Here is a 26,907-nt window from a genome sequence, read left to right on the forward strand (position 1 = left end):
GGAAGGAAGGAAGGAAGGAAGGAAGGAAGGAAGGAAGGAAGGAAGGAAGGAAGGAAGGGAGGGAAGGGAGGGAAAGAAAGAGTAACTAACCAGAAGCCACGATTTAAAAATAAGACCAGAGTCTATCATGGGTTTCAAACCTTGGGGTGTGACTTCACATGGGGTCGCTTAACTGACTGTGAGGTGATAAAAGTCCTGGCAAAAGTGAAAGATTTCTGAACATACAAGCAAGCAAAAGTAAATTCAAAAGCAAACCTTCAATGAGCCTGAGCTGCTCCTGGCAGCACTCACCCAGGCTGCGTTGCACATTGTCCCTGCAGCCTTACACACCCATTCTCAACACGCCCACTTAGCGCCGTGAGCGCTCTCATACCCGGCAATGCCGACAAAGCCTGCCTGAACGCCCTTGGCTTGGGCTGCAGGCCACTGTGTGCTGTGGACAGCAGTGCTCTCACTGAGGACACAAAGGTGTCTTCTCTCAGAGGAACGCCTGGGCTTAATTTCATAAAACAAAGACTTGCGTTGTTTTCCTATCACGGTTCCTCAGCATGTAGCTGTCACATTAGTGTATCTTTGGATTGGGTTGTGTTTGGATAAACTTGTTAAATAAATTACAGTTTGGGATTAGGGCAGGATTTTCAATAATTTCTGAAGGTCTTTAAGCATACTTCTGCCTTTTTGCACATAATTTATGTAAAGTGGCATTCCAGGAATGGTGATTATAAATTAAAAATATCGATAACTTGAAAAGTGACAATGCTCTGCATCTTCTAGTCTTCAGCCAAGGTTTAATTATTTATGTGCATACGTGTGTTATGTGTGTCTGTACATGTTCATAATGGTGTTCATGCAAGCACAGACGTCAATGTTGGATGTCTTTCTCGATCACTCTTCAGCGTGTGCTCTGACACAGGTTCTCTCACTGAACCTGGCTGGAGCTCAGTGATTTGGTTAGGTTGCTGGCTAATGAGCTCCACGGATCCTTGGGTCCCTGCTATCCTCCCCACATTGGGATTACCAAAATGAACTGCCACGCCCAGCTGCTTATGTAGGTGCTGAGGATCTCCCCATGTGTGGCAGGGACTTACCAACACTCCCCAGCCCCAAGACTTAACTCTGTTTATTGTATGGGTCAGTATGCAAACTAGCATTTGTCTTTAATACATGGTGAAACTGTATGTCTATCAAAGATATGTTCTTTAAATTTTTAAGGTTTATTTTTATTTTTAATTCTGTGTGTGTGAGAGAGAGGGAGAGAAAGAGAGAGATAGCATTTAGGCACGAAGATTTTTAAAAATCTTCAGGATTCATTACCAGCAAAAATTTGATTTGTATACACACACACATAAATGCATTCACACACTAACATTCATCAGATTAAAAAAAAAAAGCTTCTTGGTGAACAATGGTTGCAAGCAGCAAAATATTTAAGAAGCCCTAGCCTCTAGCAGTAATTCTGTGCGTCTCAAATGACCATGTATGAAACCTTCTAGATCATTCTCTCTGGACTCCATGTTCCTTCAGAAAAGGGTTAGTGACTTATCAAAGTCAGAGAAGTGAGAACAGGAAAAGCTACTTTGATAACCTATCCATTTCTTTCCCTTCCTGTGATGCCCTCTCTCTCTGCAGGGACGGGATGCTTGGATGTTTGCTGATCACATGGAGAGACTGGGGGAAGTGGATGCCACTGTGAACTCATCTGCCAGGTTCTGCCTACGGCAGGGGCCAGCTGGAAGCATGGGAAGAGGGCTCAGTGCAGCCCGGCTCTCAGGCTGCATTGTGTGGAGGTCCTCCAGCGCCAGGGCCCCTTTGAGACACTGTCAGAGAGCCCACGGCACAATTAACTTCAGAGCTGTGCCTCACTCAAGCAAAGGGCAGAGGAAGGTACAGCCCCGCCACCCAGACTCTTCTGACTACACATCGAGATATCCCAGCTGCAGCTTCCAAATTCACTCCTTGCCTTTACTCTATTATAACCAGGATTGCAAACATGCCTTGTGAATTTAAAGAGAAGCAAACAAACAAACTAGTGAATAACAAGAATAACAAGAAGGGTTTAGAGTCTATTCCACAGATAGCTGGAAGATATTGTAATGATATTACAATGCACAGAATCTGCCAGATGACCATGCGGCTGAAATGACTGATAATGGAATCCAAGTGTCATGCTGAGTTGTGGGCAGACGCAGGAAGGCAAGGGCTCTGACTGCCTGGTTTCCACTCACACTTGCTTTTAGGGTGAGGGAAGGCGGAACTCACCTGGAACACGGTCAAGAGTGCTTGTGGAAAGTTGTCAAAGGTGCTTCGCTTGGTTTGGGTTTCATCAAAATTAAACTTCCCACCAAACAGCTGCATCCCCAGCAGGGAGAAGATGATGATGAAGAGGAAAAGCAGCAACAGCAGCGAAGCAATGGACTTCATGGAGTTTAACAGGGATGCCACCAAGTTGCTCAGGGAAGTCCAGTGCCTAAAAGTCAAGGGGAGCCGGTAAGAGTCCCTGAGGGAGAAGGAAAGCATCCCCTGGTCAGGGAGGGAACCACTGAGCAAACATCAGCTCGATGCCCACATCTTTACCTGGTCACTTTGAAGATCCTCAGGAGGCGCACACACCGGAACACAGAGACCCCCAGGGGGGACATGAGCTCCAGCTCCACCAGGATGGTTTCAGTGATCCCCCCACACACCACAAAGCAATCAAAGCGGTTGAAGAGGGAGACAAAGTATGCCTGGAGGCCCAGGCTGTACATCTTCACCAGCATCTCACAGGTGAACAGGGCCAACAGGACTTTGTTCGCAATATCTGGAAAGACAAAGGGCAGGCATGCTTCGAGTCGCCTTCTGGCTCGTCATCTCTCCCGCCACCTCCCTTCCATCACTGCCCACTGGAGGCCACAGCCCAGTCCTACTGCTGCACTAGCCACAGGGATCACCCTGACTGTTCTTGGCCACTCCCCAGGTGTGAGTCTGTCGCAGTTACTTGGTTTCTCTGAGATTCAATTTCACTGACCATAAAATGGTAGGGACATGGATCTCTGAACCCTCTCAACACTGGGTTCTTAAGATTGTGCATTAAGGGCTGGAGAGATGGCTCAGTGGTCAAGAGCACTGGCGGCTCTTCCAGAGGTCCTGAGTTCAATTCCAGCAACCGTATGGTGGCTCACAACCATCTATAACGAGATCTGGCGCCCTCTTCTGGCCTACAGGTGTACATGCAGGCAGAACACTGTATAACAATAAATAAATAAATCTTAAAAAAAAAATACCTAATTCACCATGTTCTGGCCCCATAACTTAGTTAAAAAAAAAAAGATTGTGCATTAAGATCATACACTTCCCCATACACAAAGAGAAAATACACACATACAAACAAGGGCCATTGGTGTGTGGCCACTTGTGGCACCCACCTGTCCGTTCTTAGTTTTATTTGTTTGTTCTCTCTGCGGATGGGGAAGTGTGTATGTGTGGTTCATGAACACATGTGTGTAGAGATGACCATTTCCCCGGGCCAGATGAAGATGTCTCTGCCTTATTCCCTTGAGGCATGGCCTCTCACTAAACCCAAGCTATTCCCAGCAACCCTCATGTCTCTCTCTGTGTACCCCATGGAGCTGGGGTTTCAGATGTACATTTCCACGCCTAGCTTTTCACGTGGGTGATCTGGGGGTCTGAAGTCAGTTCTTCACACTTAGATAGCAGGCACTTGACCTACTACGCCATTTCCAAAGTCCCAAAGCCATTTTTTAGTAGTAAACAACAACAACAAAAAACCCAATGGCACATAGGCTGAGAGTAGCAGAGGCAAATATATAGGAAGACAGCTCAAGAGTTCAAAGCTATCCTGTCTAGAATGGGCTCTTTTGGAGATGATCTTCACATACCCCAATTCCAGCCACTCAAAGTAGAAGGATCAAAATCATTCACCAAAAACACTGAAGTGGGGATAACTCTTCCAATGTGGCAGGGAGAAGGGCCTATCAACTCCCAAATTCCTGGGTCCTGGGCTCTGTCAAGGTTGGGCATAAGCTAGCTGACAATGCTGCTCCAGGGCCTACCTCATCTGAATGGCTCTGCTGCCTCCTGAGTTGGTCCTAACTAGGATGTCCCTACTACCCCATTACAGCACAGCTGGATGGCACAGGCCAGTGATTAGCTACAAGGGTCTCAAAATCAGAACAGGAGAAGAACACTTTGCAGCCATACCTTGGATCTGTGTCAGCCAGTCTGGCTGATTGTAGTGCTCAGAAGAAATAGTTAGGGTGTTGAGAAACACCAGGACGATCACCAGCCAGTAAAACGTGACAGACTTCACAGCAGCCCGGCACCTCCTGCGACTGAACCGGTTCCATCGACGCCAGCGTCGGCTGAAAAACAAGCAGTCATTGCTCCCTAGGCCAGGGGCAAGTATAGTATCCAGAGGCCTGTGAGCTTCACTGAGTAATAAAAGTTCAGACCATGTGGTTTAGGAAAGAAAGACATGGACCACCAGCACAGAAGTGAACAGAACCCATGATGCAAATTGATAGACTTAACATACAGCTCTAAAAAGTGTAACCGTGACTGAATCGTGCTATCACTTCTCCTCTGGTGGCTATAAATAACTCCAGGATCTGACATACGCAGCCTGCAAGTGGGTGACAGAATCTAGACATCCACAGACTCATGAGCAGATTCAAGACTGCACGGGCACACACACGAAGCTCATATGGGGACCATGTGGCATGTGATCTGCTGAGGGCAGTGGCACAGAACCCCTCAGCCTACTGCATGCATCTTATGGAGGGTCTTAATCGTTATATAGAAGTTACTAGGCAGCAGAGCAACCCAAGCCCATAGCTCTCTTTAGGAAAGCTTTTGATCCTTTCTCACATCTCTGGTGTTCCTCTGGTGCCTCGTAGGTGTGGAAGCTGAGTGGGACATGTGTCTTCATGCTGAGTCATCAGGTGCCCTTTCTAACTAGCGATGCTCAAAATATACCTTTAGGAGAACATCCAATATTGAATCGTGTTTTCATAAAAATAAAATGAGCAGAACCAAACAGACACGTGACATGTCCCCACCCACCTTCCGTCTCTGTTTGTAATTAAGGAAAGACATTTCTCCCTCTGCCTGTCTCCTTTTGGAAAACACTCCCTATCTCCTTGCCACAAGCGGACAGCTAGGCACCACAGACTGCTCTTCAGTAACTGGGGACCCAGGGAAGAACCAGCCAGGCTGCAAAGTCTCCTCTCTCTGGCTGTGCTGCCTCGTGTCCAGGAAGAGGGCACTTCCTCTAGAGGTGTGACGAAGGAGGAAACTCTAGGCTGCCCCAGTGTGACCCCGCCGACTCGGCTTTGTTGCTATGCTAAACACATGAACCCTGAAAGCCAGCGAAGGAGGAGGCAATGTGGCGGCTTCACACAGACCTGGGTGCAGCAGGTTGTACTTTGTAGTTATTCTGCTCTACAGTTTCCAGTGGAACAAATGGCACCTAGGAACATGACAAGCAGCACAGACAACTCTGCTGAGGGCTCTTAACGCCTCAAAGCTGAGTTTCCTGGGACCCATGATCCCACACGCCCAAGTAAGGTGGTCCCAAAAGGTCTATTTTGTACAGTAGTGACAAGGTACAAGTGACTTCAACATCCAGGAGACCTCTGTGCCGTATCCTCTGGAAACACGCAGCACCACCAGCCTGGCTCTCCTGGGCTTGATTGTGTGTGGGTGTCAGGAAGCCTGCATCCTGAACACTGTAGGTGTCTGGTGCTGGTAAATGGAGATACGAAAGGCACCGTTCCAGGGCTATTGGCCTGGATAGGCATGGAGGGTTCTGGGGAAACACCAACTGCAAATTCATACCATGCCCAGTCCCAGATTCTAGAGAAGGGCACCTAAGTGATCTTTGGAGGAGCCAGAGAAGGCCTCTCTACAAAGCAAGATCTGGGCTGAGCTTCAATGGCTAAGAGCTTTGCCAAGGCAGGCGGAAGTCTCCCTAGACTACAGGAGACTTCAGGCCAAAGACCCTGGAGGCAAAGGCACCAAGAAAAGACACCTACGAAGACAGAATAGCTCGATATGGCTACAGAGTGGGGGAGAATTTCAGGAGGATGAGAGGCAGGTGCCAAGTTAGGAAGCCTTTCTATAGTCTCTTGTAATAGAGACAACTCTTTCATTTTACTCAAAGTTGGGTTGAGATATAATTTTACATGCAACAAGTTTAGTATTTTTAAGTTTGTGTTTGGACAGAATATAGAACTTTGTCAGTCATACAAGTTTGTTCATGGCCCCATCCCCAGCTCGATATGACTGGTCTGTCTTCTGCGCCCATTGCTCTGTCTCAGCTACAGTGCCGTAATGCCAGAACCATGATGTGTACTCTTTGGAGGCTTTTTGTTGTTGTTCTTGTCCCAAATGCTTTTGAGATCCATCAGTATTGCTACATTATCGGCAACTGAAGAACACATTATTGTGTGTGCACACTGCGCGTGTGTGATGGGTGCACACGCTGTGCCACCTGTGGCGACAGGAGACAACTTTGTTGAGTTGGTTCTCCTCCACCTTTCTGCGTGTTCTAGGGACAAACTCTCGCTTACACAGTCACCTGGCTTACACGGCAAGTACCATTTTTTCTTCTTCTTCTTCTTCTTCCTGTCACTGAAAAGTAGTGCACCACATGGATAAGTCTCACCTGGTCTGTTCATTTTGCCATCAGATGGGCAGTTAGGTTATTTCTAGTTTAAAGTAATTATGAATAAACCCACTATAAACATATATAACTTTTATATATATGTATCTTTCTCTTACACAAATACCTTAGAATTGGAATTGCTGGGTCATATCATTAATGTACCTTTGTAAGAAACTAGTAAGTGCTTTTTTGAAATAATCTTGTCATTTAACATGCCTGCCAGCACTGCACAAAAATACCCATCAACCTCCTCATCAGAAGCTGCTATCAGCAGATATTTGAATCTGATCAACTTATATCAATATGTAATGATATCAAATTATGGTTTTAACTTGCAGTTTCCTAATAAAACATGTTCATTTCACGTGCTCATATATGTACGTATATCTATCTATTATGCATTTCTCCTCTTCATGACCTGCCTACTAGAACCTTCTTTCTACTTTTATAGGGTTGTTTTAGCATTGATACTGTCTTTAGATATTATTCTTTCTATATTAGATACTAGTCTTTTTATTTAAAAAAGTTGCAAATATGTTTATCAAGTCTGTGGCTTATTGTTTTTATAATAAAATAAAGTTAGGAGCTTTGATTCTTACAGGGATCAAGTTATCAATTTTTTTTTCTAATACACATAACGTATTGGACAATGAACTTGAAAAAAATCAGTGTCTAACCCATGGAAACCATGCCTTTTCTCCTGTTTTCTTCTCGAGTTTCTATGGTTTTATTATTGGTTTTATGACTGCATGCAACAGGAAAATGTCTTTAAGTGAAAAAGAACACACAGGGAAAGTACACAAAATGCAGGCATGTGGTTCAAGGAGACTCATAAAATGAGCATGTAATCTGCATCCAAGTCAAGAAACAGAACTCTACTCGGACTCTTAGATGGCCTCTTGCACCTTCTTTTATGGCAGGTCTTTCTGAGAGGTGACCGGAGTGTTGAAGAGGCAGAATGTTGTTCATGTGTCGCTGTGCTCTGTTGGCTTAAGTGCTGATGTTCCTGTTCTGCTTCCCCAAGGCAGGACTGTAGTACTTAAATGCCTGACTGAAATTTGGGAATCCACATTTAAACTCAAGTCTTGACAAATTCTATGTAAAAGTTAGACGTTGGGGGTTGGTCTGATGCTTGTATTTGACGTTAATTACTGGCCCAAACAAGATCTGGTTACTTTCTGGATACACCTATCCTTGTTGTGTAGACTTGCCTTAGACATTCTTCCTGATCAGTTGGTTAAAAGGCCTAAAACCTGGACAAGACACAATGGGGTAGGCCTGGCTAAGGTTTCTGGGCTTTGGGTTCAAGAGAATCATGGAAGACAGACAAATAGAAAGAAAGGAGAAAGGAGGACTCCATGATGGGTTATTGTGAAGAAGAAACCATGTAGGCTGGGAGGATGGACTCCGAGGATGGTGCAGATGGAGAAATACACCAAATATAAGCAAGTATTCATAAGATTAGGAATGGAAGGGAGCTCAGATAAGGATGGCTAAGACAGATGGCATTGGACGGAGGCTGGGAGGTGGATGGGGAGGTTATTGAGACAGCATAGGTAGAAATATCTGCCCAGCCCAAAGTAAATAGGCAATTATAAAATCTAACAGGTGTCTGTGTCTTATTATTTGTGATAATAGGTTAAATAATACCATTGCAATAATTATAGGGCTAATAATAGATAATATATAGCCAACGCCTACCTTTTAATTTACTACAACAGTTAGAACTCAAAATATAACATAAAAGAAAACCAATTCAAGTTCTCAAGGGAGGGGGTGGGGAGAAAAAAAAGAGACGAACTGACCTGAGTTTGGATTTCGAGATGGCTTGGCTGAAAAGGAAGAAAACAGTGTTAAGACTCCCATTTGGAAGGCTTGAGTACATGCTCCATCGCTGAAGCAGAGATGGCTCAAGCCATGCACAGAAGCCAGAACTCTGGTCCCCCATGGCTACAACCAGCCAGCTCAGTTAAGGGCAGAGCAGATGTCAAGGTGCTAAGAGTGGGCCAGGAGGTGGGCAGGGCACCCTTGCGGGCTCAGGCAGGTGAGAACTCAGATTTCTAGGATGGTTCTGGAAATAGCACAGAAATAGAGTCCTTCCTCTCCCTCCAGTGAAAGCCAGCAGGACCTCTGTGGCCTGCAACCCTCATGTCAACAGTAGCAACTGCCACTCCTGCTAGAATGGGACCCTGGCTCCCCTGGTCACTGAATGGGTGAGGATGGAGGCACAGCATGCCTTGCGAAGCCCAGTGTTCTCATCTGTAAAGTGGGGACAGCAAATCCATCCCAGCCCACCTCATGTCAAAGAGAGGGCAGAGCAGGAGAACAGAGCAAAACCACTCCATGAGCCACTGAGGTATTACATAGTAGCGTGTCATTTTTATGAAACTCTCCCCCAAATGAGGCTGAGCTCTCCTAAAAATGACACCTGCACTTTACAGGAATAAGAAAGGATTCAAGCAGGAAGCAAACAAATCAAAACAGCACAGGGCTCCCCAAAGCAGGCAGTTCTTAGCACATTCTGCATTGCTGCCCCCAAACCCTGTTACTGCAGCCCAGTCATCTAGAGAAAAGCCTGGGAGCCTTAATGGGAGGGTGTCCCACGTGGTTAGGAAAGGGTAGTGCACACACAGCTCTAGAATAAGGAGACATGAGCAGAGAGGGCAGGGCCTCCAGATCCAGCTGCTGGGAACGAGGTTGGAAGATCCCATGGGTGAAGGAAAATTTAAGTATGTGGCACATTCTGGTCAGCAGTTCTGCCATTCAAGCCCTTCTTTCAAAGCGCAGATACCAAACCCAGCTGGAAGGAGAATTCAGCCTTTACCCCCACCGCCGACACCCAGAGGGACCAGTCTTGGCCGCGCCTCTTCTTTTCCACCAGCACCTAATGAACACAGCAGGTGTCTGGGTTAAGTAGCACACTTCTGGGCTCTGCCTTAGTAGGACAACTTCGTAGGCAGAGGCATGTAAGACACTGGGGGTACCCTAACAGGCCTGGTACAGGAGGAGGGGTACCAAATGGATGGAGGCAGCCTGTTAGAGCCCAGCTGATCTCCAACCAGAGCCCTAGGACTCCGCTGCCCTCTGGGTGTATCTTCTCGGCACCAGCATCTCTAAAATGACAGGTTGGGTAAAGAGGGCAAGCAGCCTCCACACTCACCAGAGGCTTCCACAGCATCCCTGGGTCTCGCCTTCACCACTTACATTCTCTGTGTTCACAGATTCAGTCTCACTGGTGGGCATGCTAGCTGTGGGGAGAAGAAAAGGCTTTAGACAGCAGGCTGTGGCATGAACTGCCAGAGGTTGGGCCAGATGCAGACTCTCAGGAACCAGGAAGGAGAGCAAAGAGGCCTACCAGCAGCACCAGGCTGAGCAGCCAGGCCCCTTTACTCCCTGTGGGCCCTTGCTTCCAGTAGCTGCAGGGAAAGCCAACATCACCTTCAGGTGACAATTCTGGTGGCCCAGATGCTTTGCAAGAAGTGAAGCTAGGGTGCCACACTGAATAGAGGCACCAGGCTTGGCACAGTTTTATTCTCCCCATCTCAGTAGTACAGAGAAGGTACATAAACACCTCAGTATGGCAATGTTTCTACTACCCACTCCTGCGCATCAGGGCTTAGGTCACAGCTCACATAAAAGTCTTTACAGCACACCAAAGATAAGCTATTGCAGTCAGAGAAGGCAATACACGAAGACGTCATACACAAAGTCCTCTCCACAGCTTATGAGCTTCACTTAGTCTGAGGCAGTAAGGTCAACATGCAAAAGGTGCCTCCCAAATAAGCCAGCAATAAGGAGCTAGGAAGAAAATGGTCTTGAAGCTATGAGCAGGTGAGGGCTCTTGCCAACCACTGTGGAGGGCAGGGCGGACTTCAGTCCCAGGTCTATGATCCCAGAGCCCCGTGTCCATGCCAGGATCCCCAGAAGAGGCAAGATTGTAAAAATTAACCTCCTAGTGCCTGGAGGCCCAATGTCTGACATGTGGCACCTGGAAGGTGAGGGTCAGGTAGCCACCTCAGGGGTCTGTATAGAATGCTCTACCAAGATGGCTGATTATTCCAGGGGCAGAGGTGGAGCTGAGGAAACTGGCGAAGCCACCTAAACACACGCACATCTTCTTCCTGAGCCAGGATCCCAGTGAGGGGGCGTTCAGAACCTTACACTACCCACATGAAAATCTTGCTCCTGTGAGCAGGCAGTTCCCATGAGCAAGGACACCTCAAATTTCATCTGCAAAACCTGAGAGCTGTGCCTGTAGAGCTGTGGTGGACATCGGAGTCCCAGCGGAGACTGGAAGTGTTATTGTTCTTTCTACGAGCTTTGTGGCTTCCATCCCTGCTGAGGAGAGAGGTAAAGCTCCGGGCAAGGGTGAAGGAACTTGACTCAGACCCAGAGGTCAGAGAGTCATGTTTTCCCTGAGCCCTTTCCTTTTGTGAAATTCAGAAGCTGAGCTTGCCCCTGTGGGAGGCTTAGCAGCTACATCCTGGCACATTCAGAGGCACAGGCTTCAGAAGCAAAGGCCAAATGAGTAGAAGCACAGGATGATTACACTCTCGGGACTCTCCTGTTCCTCCATCCTTGAATTCAAAGCAACCGACCATCCCCTTTTGCACCCATGGAAAAAAAACCACAGAAAGAAGCAAATCAGGAAGCCTCGTCATCTGACAGAAGAACTCCTTTCAATAAGGCACCCATTAAGACACCCACGCAGGCACGCATTCAGGCACGCATGCACAGCTCTCTTCTCCTGGTCTGTCCCATGCTTCTGTCTGTACTATTAGGGTGTAAAGGTCAATGAACTGCTTGCTGCAGGTTGCACCGCAGAAACAAGCTGACGAGTGCCACATTGGAAACTCTTTTCAGATCCTCCCGGGAGTCGCTCTTTTTGTGACCTGGGGTAGTGGTTTCTGAGGCTCAGGTCGCTTAACACATGCATTCAGGGGAATCCCCAGGCTCTGATCTGCCCTGCTCTTCCTGGAGACATCCCACCTCTCTTTGAACTTCAGTTTCCTAATGATAAAATGGCTGTGTGAACCACAGATTCAGAGCCATTTCTGTCTGTATTAAGTAACTCACAATTTTCATATTTGTCATACCGAAACATCACTATTTTTCAAAAGTAAACGTCTGAGCAGATGAAATCTTGTGGCCTCTACTCTTTGGAGTTTTGACTCATGCTGTCATCAGCACATTTTGTTGCTCTTCATTCCTATAGCTTCATTTCCCAAATAATCTGATGGAAACAGGTAAGTGACAGACAGCCCATGAAAGGGGACACATCGCTTTGCATTTCTGGCTCTATGCCAGTTATCAGTGAGTGACTCTTGCTAGCTGCTCCCCAAGGATGAGCAGAGAGAAAGGCAGGAAATGAACTCTCACACCTTTGAATGGCAGCCAACACTGGGAACTGTGTGGCCCTGAGGCCAGGCTGCAAAGAGGTGAGGAGGACTCCCTGCTCACTGAGATTCTTCCCTTCATTCTCAGTAGGACAATGCCTGAAAGTAGTGTGTGCTTATCCTAAGTTTAACCTACATCCGTGGCCTGGCTTCACTCAGCCTCCATATCGTCATCTGCATGGTTAAGAGTACCTGCCTCGGGGCTGGATTGAGCAGGACAAGGCTCGCCAGGTGTCAGTTCTAGCCCCAAATCATGAGCAAGGTGCCCAAGCACAAACTCTGCCAGTTGTATCAGGAAAATTTTCCAGAGGCTCCTTGAAAGCAAAGCACCCAATTTGGATCATTTTACCCACACCACTGTCAGTACTGTCCAGAAGTAGCTAGTGTGAACAGCCAAATGTATCTCTGAATCAGCTTGGGCTACCTCTCTCTCTCCACACACACACACACACACATACACACACACACACACACACACACACACACACACACACACACACACATCTCCCTTAGTCCCCAAAGCATCTCATCTGCATTTAAAAACAAGCAGGACAGAAGACTCCATCAGCGGTGAAGAGGCTGAAAGTAGGCGAGAGTAGACAGCAGACCCCATGATTGCTCGGATGACCAAGCAGATGACTTGCCAACAGGGACACACAGCTCCAATGCTGAGCACTCCCCTCCGTCTCACCTGGCACTCATCTCTGTCCCTCATACCATGTGTGCACCTTCAGTACAGATGCTCACATAGACTGGCATGCGTGCAGGGCTGGTACTCTACAGATAAAAACCCTCCCAGACTGAGTCTACCACCCACAGGTACAGAGGCCATGTGTACAGACCACACCCAGAAGATCAGCCTAGCACCTGGAGACAGTGGCAAGCTGTACTGACAACTCTTGGAATTTTATAAGAGTCAAAACAGGAAGAATTACAAAGACTCATAATGAGCCCTCAGGCAAGTGTCTGGGGACAGGTGCCTTTCTCCTAGGACCTCCATGGCATTATGGCTGAATGCCTTCCCTTCTCCCTCCAGCAGGAGTCAGTGTCTGGGCTTTGCTAGGGTGTAGGCCGACCTGTTAGAACCTCATGTTGTTTGCAGGTACAGTCAGCCTCTACAGGAACACACCAGGGCCATCTGCATAGGGAGGAAGCTACAAGTCCCTTTGTGCTTCAGGTACAGGACCTCTGCAGAGCACACCAGAAGCCCAAGGTGGGGGAAAGGAACTGGCAGGAAACTGTGTGCAGCTCTGTGTAAGGAGATGCTAGAAAAGCAGGTTAGCACATCCTGGCTGAGGCCTTGGTGACATAAACAGCCTAGGGCGGGCCCTATCTGGAGATACCCTCTGTGACAGGTCATCGGTTTTTCTTTTACGTCTAGGACTAGGGCTGTCTGCCACTGTGAATTGTAGCCCACAAAAATGAACAAAGGATGAACTTTTCTCAGGCTAGCTCAACACTTAGCATCTCCAACCGACATACAGCTATTTGCTCATCAACTTTCACTCTGCAGACAGCATGTTTCTTAACCTTATCCATCAGCCCTATGAATTCAGGAGCAGGCATACACACAGACACGCACACAAGCACATGTGTGCATACACACACGCGCACACACACACACACACACACACACACACACAATGAGTCTAAGCGTGGGCTCAATCAGGCGACACTTTGGAATGACATTCACCACTGAAAGACAGTGAGGTCAAAGACGCAAAAGAGAAGTCAGGAAAGCCTGGGGCTCAACCTCACATAACTAGGGCCATGTGTGTGTGTGTCTGTGCTTAGTTACCTGAGCGGCAGGACAGTGTCTCCTCCAGGTCACTTACGTCTGACCTGCTATCAGCAAGAAAAGAAACACCCACAGCTGTCTAGTTTCACTCCCAGCAGCTGACGGTAGGAGTCTCCTTACACGTTCCCAGCTCTGCGAGGAGACCAGGCCTGAACAGCACTGGGAAGTCACTGGCCCCCACCCTCTCGGGAAGTCGGGAGCCCTGCAGCCTGTTCGGGAGAGCTTGCATCCAAGTCCTCTCCAGGATTCACACCCAGGAAATAGAACACAACACGTGAGTGGCTCCTAAAGAGCCCAAGCCAGCCCCAGGAGATCCCCAGTCCTCCAGCCACAGCATCCCCAAAGGCGGCTTTTCATGGACCACACTGAGTGCCCTGCCCTTCAGAAACCTGTCACCACAGCAGCTGCTTGCACAGATGGCCTGGGATGCTGAGCTGAGTTTGCTTTTAAAATTATTTTATCTTCTAAAACGTGTGTGTGTGTATGTGTGTGTGTGTGTGTATGTATGTGTGTGTGTGTATAAGTGTAAATGTAGGCCACATGTATGCAGGTGGCCAGAAGAGGGCATTAGATGTCCTGGGGCTGGAGCCACAGGTGGGTGTGAGCACCATGTTGGTGCAGGGGACCAAAGCGCAGACCTCTGAAAGAGCAGTATGTGCACTTAGCTTATCATTGAGCCACCCCCACAGCCCCTTTATCTGTGCTTCTCAGTGTAAGCTTTCTCCCACACTTGGGGTCTCTCTCTCTGCTGATAAAGCTTCTCAAGGAAGTGGGGCAAGAGGGGAGGCTGAACACTCATCACTGGAAGAACTGGCTTTCCTTCCCAAGAGGCAAAGGGTCTGACCTCAAGCTCTTCCGTTTTCACATCATTTATATGACAATCATGACTAGTGCCACGATGTGACAAGCCTGATTGACCCCAAAGTCTCAGGTGGCCCCTGAAGGCATTGGCACATGCTTGTGCTAATATGCGCTGCTGACACAGGGTCAGAGATGTCTGTGAGACAGCCATCCTCATCTTGGAAATTTGGGCCAAGGTCAAACCAAGATCTCCAGCTCTAAAGCAAGACTTGTGCCCAGAAATCTACTCTTTCTTTGTTAACAGTAGAAAAGGTGGTATAATATCCTCACAGGGTTCCTGCCCTCCTGTCGCCAGCAGAGCTGGCCCTTGTTCCCATCAATACAAGGCTGTTCCTCACTCGGGAAAGCCAGTTTCCTAAGTGGATAAGGTGGCTTCCTCTCTCTGTCCATCTCGGGGAAGCCAGTTTCCTAAGTGGATAAGGCGGCTTCCTCTCTCTGTCCATCTCAGAGAAGTAACGGAGACGCCACAGCACCCTCAAAACATCACAGAACCCAAGCTACTGCTCAGGAGGGTGGCCCCAAGGTTACCCCTCTTAACAGAGGCCCTCAGGCCCCCTCCTGCTCATCAGCTGTAAACGCTAGCACCAAGCAGGGCAGCTCCATCCCTGGCCTATCTTGGTGTCCAGGCTTTATAGATGTCTCCCTTCTCATCCTCCTGTTGGGGCCCTGTGGGACAAGTGCTTTCCATTGACAATCCCCCAATTCCTTCCCTCTTCAGGCCTTTTGAGGAGGCTAGGACAGCCTCCATCGGACCTTCCCACCTAACCTCTGAGCTCAGCATTCTTACAGGAGGCAGTAACCACTTCAACAAAACCGTGCAATGTGTCCCTCTTCTGTCTGAGCAGTCGGCTGTTTTCCCCTGCAGTTCACATCTTCTCAAAGATTCCTCCTCTTCCTGACTGCGGTCCATCTTGGTGTCTGCATTAGGCTGGCTGCGCCGGAATATCCAGACAAAGCTTGCGCTGACATCCAGCTACAGCAGTGACCCACAGACAGCTGGGCAAGAAACCAGTTCTTGTCATAAACATCTATATGGCAATGCTTTTGAATGCTTTGCCAAGGGGCTGGGGGACTGCATGAGGGGTATAATCAATATTATTCAGGACACAGTTTTGTGTTTAACTATTTACAAAACAAGACTATTCTTGTTTAAAAGATGTGTCTTAAAGCTGGGACTACTAGCTTTAGCACGGCCCTGGGTAGATGAGCCAGGAACAGCCAAGAAGCAATCTGAAACATGTAGCCTGGAAAAAAAAATCAGTCAAATAACATTATTGGAATTTCTAAACAGTTTAAATTTAAAAGCATCATTTAAGGAAAAGCATTTTGAGGCGTGTCTTCCAGGCTAAGAATATTCACACTGAATCAAATGAGCTCCTCAGTTGGTTCAGCCGTTTCTTCATAGGTACAGACCAAACAAAAAAGGTGCCATCTTGGTAATGCCACACACTTGCGGGAAAGGCAAGAAGAGAACAGCATGACGAAGCATCAGAGAAATCACGCAATTAAAACATAGGCATCTTCCAAATGCACCACACAGCACATGCAGCTCACACGATGCCTATGCGCAGGACAGGATACCAGACGTGTTGGGTAAGGAACCTCCAAAGCGCAAGTCCACCTCAGCCAGTTACCGTGGTCTTTAGCCCTGCGTTGTCGAAAGCAGCAAAACTTCCTTTTCTTCTTATCCTCTCTTAACAAGTCAGCCACAGTGACCCCTTCAGGTTGAACACAGGCAATTCCATTACCACACAGCAGAGGGCAGCAAGCGCAACTCAAACATGACAGCCAAGCAGGCAGGCAGGCAGGGCTGGAGCAGCTGGTCCCAGTGTTTAACAGAGGCCGCCTGAGACTGGCCTCTGATCCACCCCTGCCACCTTGTCCTTCTAGATAGGAGTCCATAGCTCAGGATCTAAAGAGATGGGCCATTTGTCCACCTGTCCTAGAGAACCTGTTCCAAATAAACAATCAACTAGCCTGCACAGGTTTCCTATGTTTGGTCTTGCATCTAAGCAGGTGCCTAAGGAAAGCACCCTTGAGGGAGTCAGGGCCCCCGAGAATGGACTGGTATTATGACGCCAACCAGGACTGCTCTCTGGGGCAGGGCAGATGGAAGTAAGCTTGGATCCTGACAATCCAGTTGTCACTCCAACTGAACCTCACACTGGCTGTAGGAGCATGATTGGTACCTAATTTGCTTGCATGCAAGATGTTAGCAAGGGCTGGGCCTAAATATACTTCCTGGGGTGGGGTTGCTGGAGGAAGAAGTAAATGGGGACTAAGGTAAGAAAAGCAATGTGCTGGCTCCAGCAAGGCACCGCCACCCACAACTGCTAGCATCACCATTATCTCAGCTCTCCTGATGACACTGCATCACAAGGAAAACAGTTCTAGAGTCTGACTTTTTGCAGTGCTGTGTTTCTGTAACCACACCAAGCTAGCTAGTGTCTAAAGTCTAAATGCTCAGGAATGGAAATGTGCAGGCAGTACAGGGGGCCAGGTTGGAACAGGAAAGGGCATGCGAACGTAAGTCTACCCTTTTGGGGGGCCTAACACATTGGGCATGCTCCAACACTGCAAGTCCCTTTCTCCTAACCTACCTCGGAAGAGCATGACACAAATGTTCAAATACTCATGTGTTGGTCCATGAATGACGCTGTTTGAGGAGATTTCTGAGACCTTGTAAGAAAACTCCAAGTAAATCTTGTAACCTCTGGTCCTCTATAACATGGATTGTTCTTGGAATGTGCTTTCATGTGCTTACTTCAGATTATTCCGTTCATCTGGCCATAGTTCTTTGTTCATTACCTCTATGGAAAAGCATGTTTTTGCCATATGCTTGTCCTTGTGATTGTGTACTTTATAGTCAGGTGACTCTTCTTAACCCTCAAAGTATAAACTGCTGCTCTGAAGAGAGTTGGCTTTTGCGTGAGACTTTAGTCTGCCTCATTGTTGGGACCCGCTCTCCCAGGCTCATGCTGCCAACTAGAGCCGCCACCCTCGTGGAGGGTTAGAGCATGGGTTCAAAGCCCAGCTCAGCCACTTGACAACTGTGCAGCCATGGGAGACGATGCAAATTCCCTGTGCTTTGGTTTCCTCATCCACCAAGCTCCCATCTCATGGAGCAGCATGAAGAATAAGAACACATCCCCAGATACACATGAAGTGCCTGATAACTGCTAATCACCCCTCTGTGATTTTGGGTAAGTAAATAACAGAATGCTCAGCCACGCGATGAATGTTGCATTCGGTGCCCCCTCACAATGCTGCTTTAATCACCCCAGAGGAGGGGAGGCCGGATGACTGCTGCAGACTAACCAGTGGACCCAGAGGTTGGCCCTGCCATCAGCCTCCCCAGTTACAGAGCCGCCAGCCGCTTCTCCAGAGAGGGCAGATGACGCATCTTTATCACAGGCCACCCACTGCTGCCTTATCCTTTACGGCTTTTAGTAGATTTTCAATTCTGAACTTCTCTTGAATACTTTGTGATAAAAAGCAGTCTTATAAAAATAAAAAGAAAATTAAACACAACCTTTTTTTTTTTTTTTTCCTTTTTTCTTTGTTTGAGACAGAATTTCACATATCTTAGGACTGGTCTTGAAGAGTAACCTTGAGCCTCTCATCAGCCTGTTTTCACCTCACCTGGCTGAGATTTTGGCACACCGTGTCCAATGTGTAAGGTGCTGGGAATCAAGCCCAAGGCTATGCACATGTCAGGAAAACACTCTGCTAACTGAACTACAGTCCTCAAATACAGTCTTTCAAGACAGGGCCAACAAACTGCCATGACTTATTTTGCAAACAGGTATGCCACCCCCGACTCTCTGCTGACCTTTGAAACAAACAAACAAAAAGCCAACCAGGTAGTCCAGGAAGGCAGGTGATCTTGTGCACTGAGGTCCATGGTAGAAGAGGCAGTGAGGGGCAGGCGGGGCGGTGACTGTCACTCTGGGACCAATGAAGGAGCACAGTCGGATATGCCTGTGATTCACAGGGGTTACAGGTACCCGCTCATTCTTTCTTTTGGAATCAATTGTCACTACTTACAGTGGTCCTTAAGAGTCCCCACAAGAAGGTCCCCTGTTTCATCTGGTCAGAATTCTAGAATGAGCTCCCTTTAAAATGGCATCATTATTTTTAATTTTTTTTAAAATAAAAAACTAGTCATGACAATGAGAAGAGATTAAAATAGAATTTTAGGCTTCCAGATTTTAATAGCTGTAGAACAATTACATTGTTCACAAAGAACCAGCTGCACATGTCCAAAAAAATCACACACACACACACACACACACACACGTCAGTTTGTTAAAGAAATTTGAAACTCAGCAAAAAGTTAAATAAATTATCCTTGAAAATTTCCAAATGCTCAGGAAACAACTTCTGAGATCATTTTGTTTATTGGATTAGTTGTGGCACAGCAGCTTTCTAACAGCAAATTTACACCTCGGATATCTTAAATAGTCCAAGGCTGCTCACAGGAGACTCCCCTGTCACCAGCACCAGATAGCTAGTTAGAGACCAGCTGTGCCAGGCCCTCAGGAGATCCAGCCACTCATGCAGCCCAAGACCCAGAAGCTTTTGACTAGAGCTCCCTGGAACTCGCTCCCAGGAACATACAAAGAGAGGTTCTCCTACCGTTTTTTTTCAAGAACCAGAGCTTCTGGTCTAGGCAGTGAAAGTTATGAGATCCTTAGGTAGTCTGTAAGGTACAGTAAGAGCTGGAGACTGAGCCATCATGACTGTAGATCACAGAGCACTTCCTGGTGCTTGATTTCACACTGGCTCCTTGATAACAAGCCTAGCCCGAGCAACCAGAAACGGACCTCCAGAGCCTGACAGGAGTGCTGGTGGGTCTCAGAAGTGCTGAGGTAGAGGGTTTGTTTGCCCTCCCTTGGGAGAGTGCTAATGTTTCTCAACAAAAGTATAGATCAGGGGTTCTGTAAGAGGTCCTTAGCCTGAGATTGGCTAGAGATCTGGTAGACTCTTCAGAAACCCACTACACATGCCAAGTTCTGCCAGAGCCAGACAGCAGCAAGAATGACGATAGTTCCAGCCGCGGGACTTCCCAGCCCTGGTACCCATGCTTAGTAAGGAATGAGCCTCTGTCTGCTCCTTCTATCTTCCCTGTGTTCACCCAGGCTCCACCACCAAGAAGAACCTCTTTCTACAGTCCCAACCACTCAACGCCTAGGAGGAAACTGCCAGTTTGTATCCAAGGTCCAGCTGAAGAGAGTGGCCAGTCAAGTCCCCATTCTAAGCCAGTGGAGGAGAAAGTCAGGAGCCTGGCACCGCACTGTCCTCTCCCCGAGACGCTCTAGGAGCAGGGCTGAGGCGTGAAGCACGAGGTGAGGGGAATCTTACACACCCCGGGATAATGCTGACACCATGGTGAGACCACACCACCGTCACGTCTCCACCTGCTAATTAGATGCCCAGGACAGTCCCAGACCTGGCACATGCAGGTGGCAGGGCCACCACTGTTTGGCAGTCGGGGCCGTGTGAGTCTGGCTGAACCCCCAAAGCCTGTGGTTGGTTTTCTGGCCTAGTACAAAGAAAGCAGCTGGCACCCATCGTGATGCTAGGGAAAGTTTATCAGAACAGCCCCTCCAGAAAGTTCAGGATTCCCTTCATCCTTACCAGAAGGTGACTTGGGGGCTATCCTCCTAAGTCATGTGACTCTCACCATGGTCCTCACAGCCTAGGATTGATTTCCTTATTTAAAGCCCTAATCACTGAGGCTCCGGCAATCTGAGGACTCCAGAAATCGTGACCCTGAGCCTCACGCCGCAGGAAACCCTAGCACCTGGCTAAAGAACTGGGAACAACCTCAGAAGCAGTGCTCCTGCCAACCAGACTGTAAGCCGCTTAACCACTGCATCGCTCAACCATCGAGTCACTCATCATTGCACTGGAGAAGCCATGTGTACACTCGGAAGATGCAGTGCAGCTTTATGGGCTTGAGAGCTCATTCCTCGGCTAATTCTGAAGATCTACGGCATAGAGAAAGTCTGTTCCTTTCTGTGGCGATATGACTAAATGATCCACGTAAGTGATCTGAACATTTGTTACTTTCTGCATCTTTTCCATGCCACTTCCTCAGTCTGATTCCCCTCTGCCTTACCTTCTGAAGCTAAAGCTCCTCCCTCAGAGCCCAGGAGGGAGGCTACTTCTTCCAGGAAGCCTTCCTTGCATTCCCACTCTCGCACTCTAGCATCACTGCGACCCTGTGGGCTCTCAGGGTACATTGTCGGTCTTTCATTACAGTGACAGTGTCCACCTTCTGCCCCATATAAGCCTCAGCCTTCTCCTTCTCTCCACAGCAACCTCTGAAAGGCAGGGCCTTCACAGATTGGCCATCTTATAGTCAGGTTCTTTACACAAAGCGACATAGGAGATACCAACCTCACACAAAACAGTGATCCCTTTGGGACCATCAGAAGACATCACGTCCAGGAAAACCAAGCTTCACAGCCCAGGCCATTAAAAAACGAAAAGCTCCACCATGGACAACAGCAGCCTGAGAAGCTGGATTACTGTCTATAGCTATATGTTTATCTACAAGGCTATGGCAATCCAACGGCATGCAAGAGGCCCTCTACGGGCGGCATTTAAACCAGAAAAGAAGGCGCTTGGCTCAGAAAAGGGGACAACCCTTTCTTTGGTTTATATACAGCTATGTTTGGAGCTTTGGAAGGCAATGCGGATGGAGGCCAGCTTCCACAGTTTGCTACCACAAACGGAGAGAAGGCTTATATGCCCTGCACTGGCTAGTTTTTGTCAGCTTGACATGAGCTAGAGTCATCTGGGAAGAGGGAGCCTCAGCTGAGGGATTGCCCCTACCGGTCTGGCCCATGGGCAAGTCTTTCGGGGCGTGACTGATGACTTTTGTGGAAGGGCCTATCCCACAATGAGTTTCCCCAAGACAGGTGGTCCTGGGGTATACAAGAAAAAAAACTGAGCAAATCAAGATTAACAAGCCTGAATCATCGTTCTCCACATGCTTTCCTTCAGTTCCTGCCTCTAGGTTAAGTTCCTCTGCCCTGACCTCCCGCTGTGATGGACTATAATCAGTAAGCTGAAACAAGCCCTTTCCTTCCAAGCTTATTTTCTTCTCCATGGTGTTTTCTCACATCAACAGAAAGCAATCTAAGAGGCACCTGCAGCTGGGCCTAAGCAGTGTTGTCAGCCACGGTAAAGCTACGGAAGTCCTTTAGCGGCCTCAGGGGTTCAGGTGGGCTTGTTTGCAAGGGTAGCTGTGCCTATTTCTTCTGTCTTATCATAGCACACACATCAGCAAATGCAGAGATGAAACCACCACCCACCGTCAACCCTGATCTGTGTGAGAGACAGTCACCTCACCCTGCCCCAGAAAACCTCCCACTGTGTCCGGGGAGTCTCCTCATCCTCAGGCCCTGAGGCCCTGCTCCCTCCCTGTTGCAGTGGGTGAGAGGTCAGAGACTATAGCCCATGAGTCCCCATCAGCACACCAACCTTGCAGGCAGCTGCAAAGACCCAGGACAATGAGGAATACTCTCCCAGGGCAGCTTAGATTAGAGCCTAGACTAGAAGGGACAGAATGGCTACCTGGGCTGAGTCCTTCCATCCCTGGCTCCTTAATGTGGGCTTCTCTGTGCTCTGCTTTGCAAGCCCACATCTTCTGACATGCACACCACAGCTCACTCTACCCTTTGACCCCCACCCCCACCCCCCATGCTCAATCCAACAGTCTCTGAGCATGGCCTTTGCTCACCCATGCTAGTCCTAAGACAAAAACCTTCTCCTGACACCCAACTGCTCTTCCACAGACACCGACCTTCCAGGACATGCAGTGTGGCCCATGTGTGCTAGATAATCATCCCAGTTCCTGAGGTACCCACTGTCCTTTCTGTGACCCAAAGCTCTGGCTGCATTCCTTTGTGAGTGGGTCTAAAAGGAACCAACCATGACTCCAAAGGGCCCGGTGCAACAAGGGCTTGCTCAATGTCTTCTACGTGGTAGAACAACACTTGGTTTCCTAGGCTTCTCAAGGGACATTGTTCTTGAAACATGTTCTTGGTCTTTACCAACAACTATTCCCGAATGGGAACAAATCAGAAGCATTGTAGCCAAATCCACTGTTAGATTTCAATTTCTGCCCTTACCTAAGGTCCAAATGCTCCCAGGTCGACTAAGAGCACGTCTGTGGGGAAAGTATGTGGAAAGAGAGACTCTGCGATCGGCAAAAGCAATTAATTCCAGTGGTTGACTGATTATCGGGCCTTGCTTCCTGCAGGAAGCACTTAAGGGCGCCTAGTGTCGCAGTGTGGGGCCCAGGCAGGTGGGCCGCAAAGCAGCAAGCGCTGACTCACTCTCGGCCTCTTAACAACTAGCTTTGTTGTTACCTACCACAATCAGCTGCTTTCTCCCTGCCCTGATGGCCTAAGCACTTGGATTGGTGTGGAGAACACTGGGGGGGGGCCACTTCACACAGCACAGAGGTGGAAGGAGCCTGCTCCTCAAATCCTTGTGCAGGTGAACTACTGCTCCCGAGGTGTGGGAAACCACGCCCGCCCTGCCCTGCGGCTCTAAGCTCAGAAGTATCTCTACCCTCCACCCACAGAAACATGGGCTTACCAAGTTCCCAAGGTCCACAATGCAAACTGCTGTTCTCCTCAACTAGAAAGCCACCTTACATAGATAGGCACCTAAAGCCCACACCTGAGGTGGAAACCCAGAGTGCACACAGATTCACTGATCTCTCCATGACCTGAGCAGGCAGAAGGGAGGGGTAAGCTGGGAAGGTGTATTTTACCCGCAGCCCAGGGAGAAGGGTGCAGGGCATGGGGGTACACCACAGCACCTCAATCACACAGCAGGTCTGTAGGGTCAGGAACCGGAGAGGCAACACCTACTGTTCCGTTTGCCTTCCTCTCCACCCTCTTCCTCGTTCTCAGGATCTATGTCCTCTGCCTGGGTGATCCAGTCCAGGTAGCCCTTGAGATCCTCTTCTAGCTGCTGCTTCTCCCGAAGTTTCTGGAAATCTCCTCGCGCTTTAGCCTTCTCTCTTTCCTTGGAGAATTCTCTGAGAGAGGCAAAGAGAGCAGAGCAGAGGGTTAGGACCTCTGTGGGGACCTGTGCCACGAGCCGTATGCCCTGCTGTGCAGTGGCCTTACAGCAGGACAGGCAGTTTTGAGCACAATCACAAGAGCACAGCAGTGGAGCCACACACGTGCACAGGACACAAGACAGTGTCTCCCTGAGCAGAACTGTGGGTGTCAGAGCTGCAAAGACCACGCTGGCACACACGCATGGTTCAGGACAGCGATACAAAGAAGCCCAGACCCAAAACATCATGGGCTATCAGAGTGGCCCTTCACTCTCTCCACCCACTTTGATACCTGGCTACCCACTTCATAAGGAAGTGATCTGAGCTGAGGCCAAAGAGAACACTCGGAGCATTGGACAGGGATCCAATGGACCCATCTTGCAGCCCAGATCTCCCTTCCTAGACAAAACCTGTAGTCCTAGAAGTATCCATATTTGTTTTAACCTCTGCCTCTGGCCACAATCTCTCCCAACCTGCCCTGGAGGAGGTGAAGTGGCAGAGCAACCTGCTGCCCATTTATGGGGACACCTGCCTTGGAAAGGTTTTGGCAGAGGCAATGTCCCCAACTGTTTGTTGTTTTCTCTGTCTCTCTTGATTGCAACCCCATAACCCCATAATCTGTGCGCATACACAACACTCTGCACCTGTTCAGGCAAATCTGAGAGTCAGGTGCACAACTGCCCCATTTTCACACACAAGGAACCATCTGCATTTCCAACTGTTGACTGTTAGCAGGCACCTAGCTACGTGAACTATGGGTCTGGGGCACACAACTAAAGCTGTTAGGAAGCAGGTGAGATTATAGGCAGAGAGGCTTCTGCACACAGACCCCAGCACTGTGACACTGCTGCTGCTCTCTTCCACTCACTTGCTGTCCTGCTATTCAATGCAAAACCAGCACGGCTCCCTTGCATGACCTTGCTAACTAGAGCAAAGGAGAGACGACCTGCTTTCCTCGAGCCTATTCCCTACTCTCTCCTCAAGCCCCTCCCTCAACTCCAGGCCTTTTGAGAGCTGAATAGGCACTTAAACATCTAGCAAAACTGGAACCTTTGCTCAGGCGTTTCTCTCTGCTTTCAAGGAAGGCTCCCACATATTGCCCCTGATTCTCTTTTCCATTCAGATCTTAGGATCCACCTTTGGCCTGGGCTGTTCCATCTCCATTTTGCCCTCTGAAAGGGGCAGAAGAGACGAGGTCATGGGAGGTTCCAGATATAGAGCACAAGACATAATGGATTGGGGTTGGAGGGTGTGCAGGACATATGTTCTGACCTCCAGACCAAAGCATTCCTTCTGGGGATAGTGCCTTCTGACCTCAATAAAAAAGAGACATGGAAGGCTGCATCCTGCTGCTAACACAGCCAGATGTGGAGGACAGACGAGTTTCCTCTATAACCAGAGCTTCCCGAAGCATGAACAATGCACTGCTTAGCCTGGGACACTCACTTTCTCAACTCCAAGAGTTACACTCAATCCAGAGCTGCACCCTTGAGCAAACCTAGAAGATCTATGTAAAACGTGCCCACGGGATATTGTTTCCTTAAACACCCGTGAAGATCAAGTGGGCTTTCAATCTTATTATTTACCAAAAAGGACCCTGGGACAGACATTTGTCATGTTTGATTCTGGTCTTAGCACACTAAATGTAGGTTATTACATATTAACAAAGCTCTTATTTTGGATTCATATATGATCTGAGTTCTTTAAAAAAAACGAGAGCAGAAGTTAGTTAAATGTTACCCTGTGCAGCTAAGAATGTCAGAGAGTAAAATTTTACTTTAACATCACATTTACTGGCTTAAACTAGAACTATAAAAACGCCTCTCGTGTCTCTTGCTCATCATGGTGGAGTACCTGTGTAAACCCTTCTGTCACCAGGACTTCTCAGAATAAATTCTGCCAATACCTGTACCACTGTCTATTCACGGGAAAGCAACCCTTCCCACCACCACCACCTGCTGTACCAGATTTCACCTCCAGTTTACTGCATCTGGTATCAACCTCAGTGGATAACAAAAAAGCATTACACTATTTTTAATACAATTCTACTATTTCTAAGGTGCTCATCACCAAGAAGTTAAATGTTAGTCACTATGGCAAAAGTTTATTTGAATGAAGTTTCTGGTAGAAATGATAAGATCTTTGCAAGGGGCCAGAAGATATGAACACAGTTACATTCTAGGAGCCTACTTGTCTGGGTCCAGAACAGTGTAGTGTGTGAACAAGGGAAAATATAACAGTGTTTGTACCAAAATGCACATATAATACCCTGCCCTTCGCACCTGAAGGAGGGACAATGGGAGCAGAGGCACACCTCATATGCAGAAAGAGCAGGATACGGGGCCGGGAGCATCTCAGGATACAGCTTCCTGGCTGTCTGAGAACCCGAGTTTGGATGCCAGGCATTCGAGGGGAAAGTGTGGTGACACGCCTGGAACCCGGGCTAGGGTAGTAGAGACAAATGGATCCTGGGCTCTCACTGGCCAGCCAGGCTAGCCAAAATAGTAAGCTCCAAGTGTGTCCAACCAGAGACCCTGTCTCAGAAAACAAGATAGAGACTTATGGAGGGGGAAGCTGACAACGACCTCTGGCCTCTGCATGCATGTGGCACCTGCCTATGCACAGAGGCATGTAACCCCCTTCCCTGCCTCCTTTTGCACGTGCACTTACAAACAGAAGAAAACAACGGATGGGAAGGAGGGAGAAGAAGAACACAGGGTGGAGTGTTTTTCCCGAGTATACCATTTTACATAGTTTGACTTCTGAGACTAAGTGTTCATTACATTGTAGATTGTTAAAACAAATCAAGTACAGAGTGGAACAAAAATGCCCCCATAATAAAAATTAATCAAAACAAGTTCATCTAATTATGCTTCAAAAAAAATACCATAATTTTCCCGAAGGAGGACAGAAGTACATGGAAGCAGCTCATGGACACGCAACAGCCAGTCATGAGCAGGACTGGAGCATTAGGAAGGAATACAGAAATGCCATAGGTTCACATAGGCTTGTTTGCTGTGCTTGGTAGGTGTGCATGTGTGAATACTCTGTGTGTGTGTGTGTGTGTGTGTGTGTGTGTGTGTGTGTGTGTGTGTGTGTG

General features: G+C 48.2%; 1 protein-coding gene across 2 annotated transcripts in view; it reads right to left on the reverse strand.

Moving 5' to 3' along the window:
- Positions 1-26,907, reverse strand: part of Cacna1d (calcium voltage-gated channel subunit alpha1 D) — a 294,805-nt gene that overhangs the window by 79,603 nt on the left and 188,295 nt on the right. The window contains exons 8-14 of one of the 2 annotated variants that reach the window (XM_055612224.1): positions 23,614-23,783; positions 9,825-9,912; positions 9,489-9,548; positions 8,470-8,496; positions 4,201-4,361; positions 2,575-2,800; positions 2,260-2,467 (exon numbers count right to left, since the gene is read on the reverse strand). In XM_055612224.1, the coding sequence (XP_055468199.1) occupies positions 2,260-2,467; positions 2,575-2,800; positions 4,201-4,361; positions 8,470-8,496; positions 9,489-9,548; positions 9,825-9,912; positions 23,614-23,783 (940 nt within the window). The remainder of the gene's footprint in view (positions 1-2,259; positions 2,468-2,574; positions 2,801-4,200; positions 4,362-8,469; positions 8,497-9,488; positions 9,549-9,824; positions 9,913-23,613; positions 23,784-26,907) is intronic. The other variant, XM_055612225.1, reaches the window with a different exon arrangement.

This window comes from Psammomys obesus, unplaced genomic scaffold (genome assembly GCF_907164565.1).
Source record: "Psammomys obesus unplaced genomic scaffold, mPsaObe1.curated_primary_1811, whole genome shotgun sequence".
Classification (NCBI taxonomy): domain Eukaryota; kingdom Metazoa; phylum Chordata; class Mammalia; order Rodentia; family Muridae; genus Psammomys; species Psammomys obesus.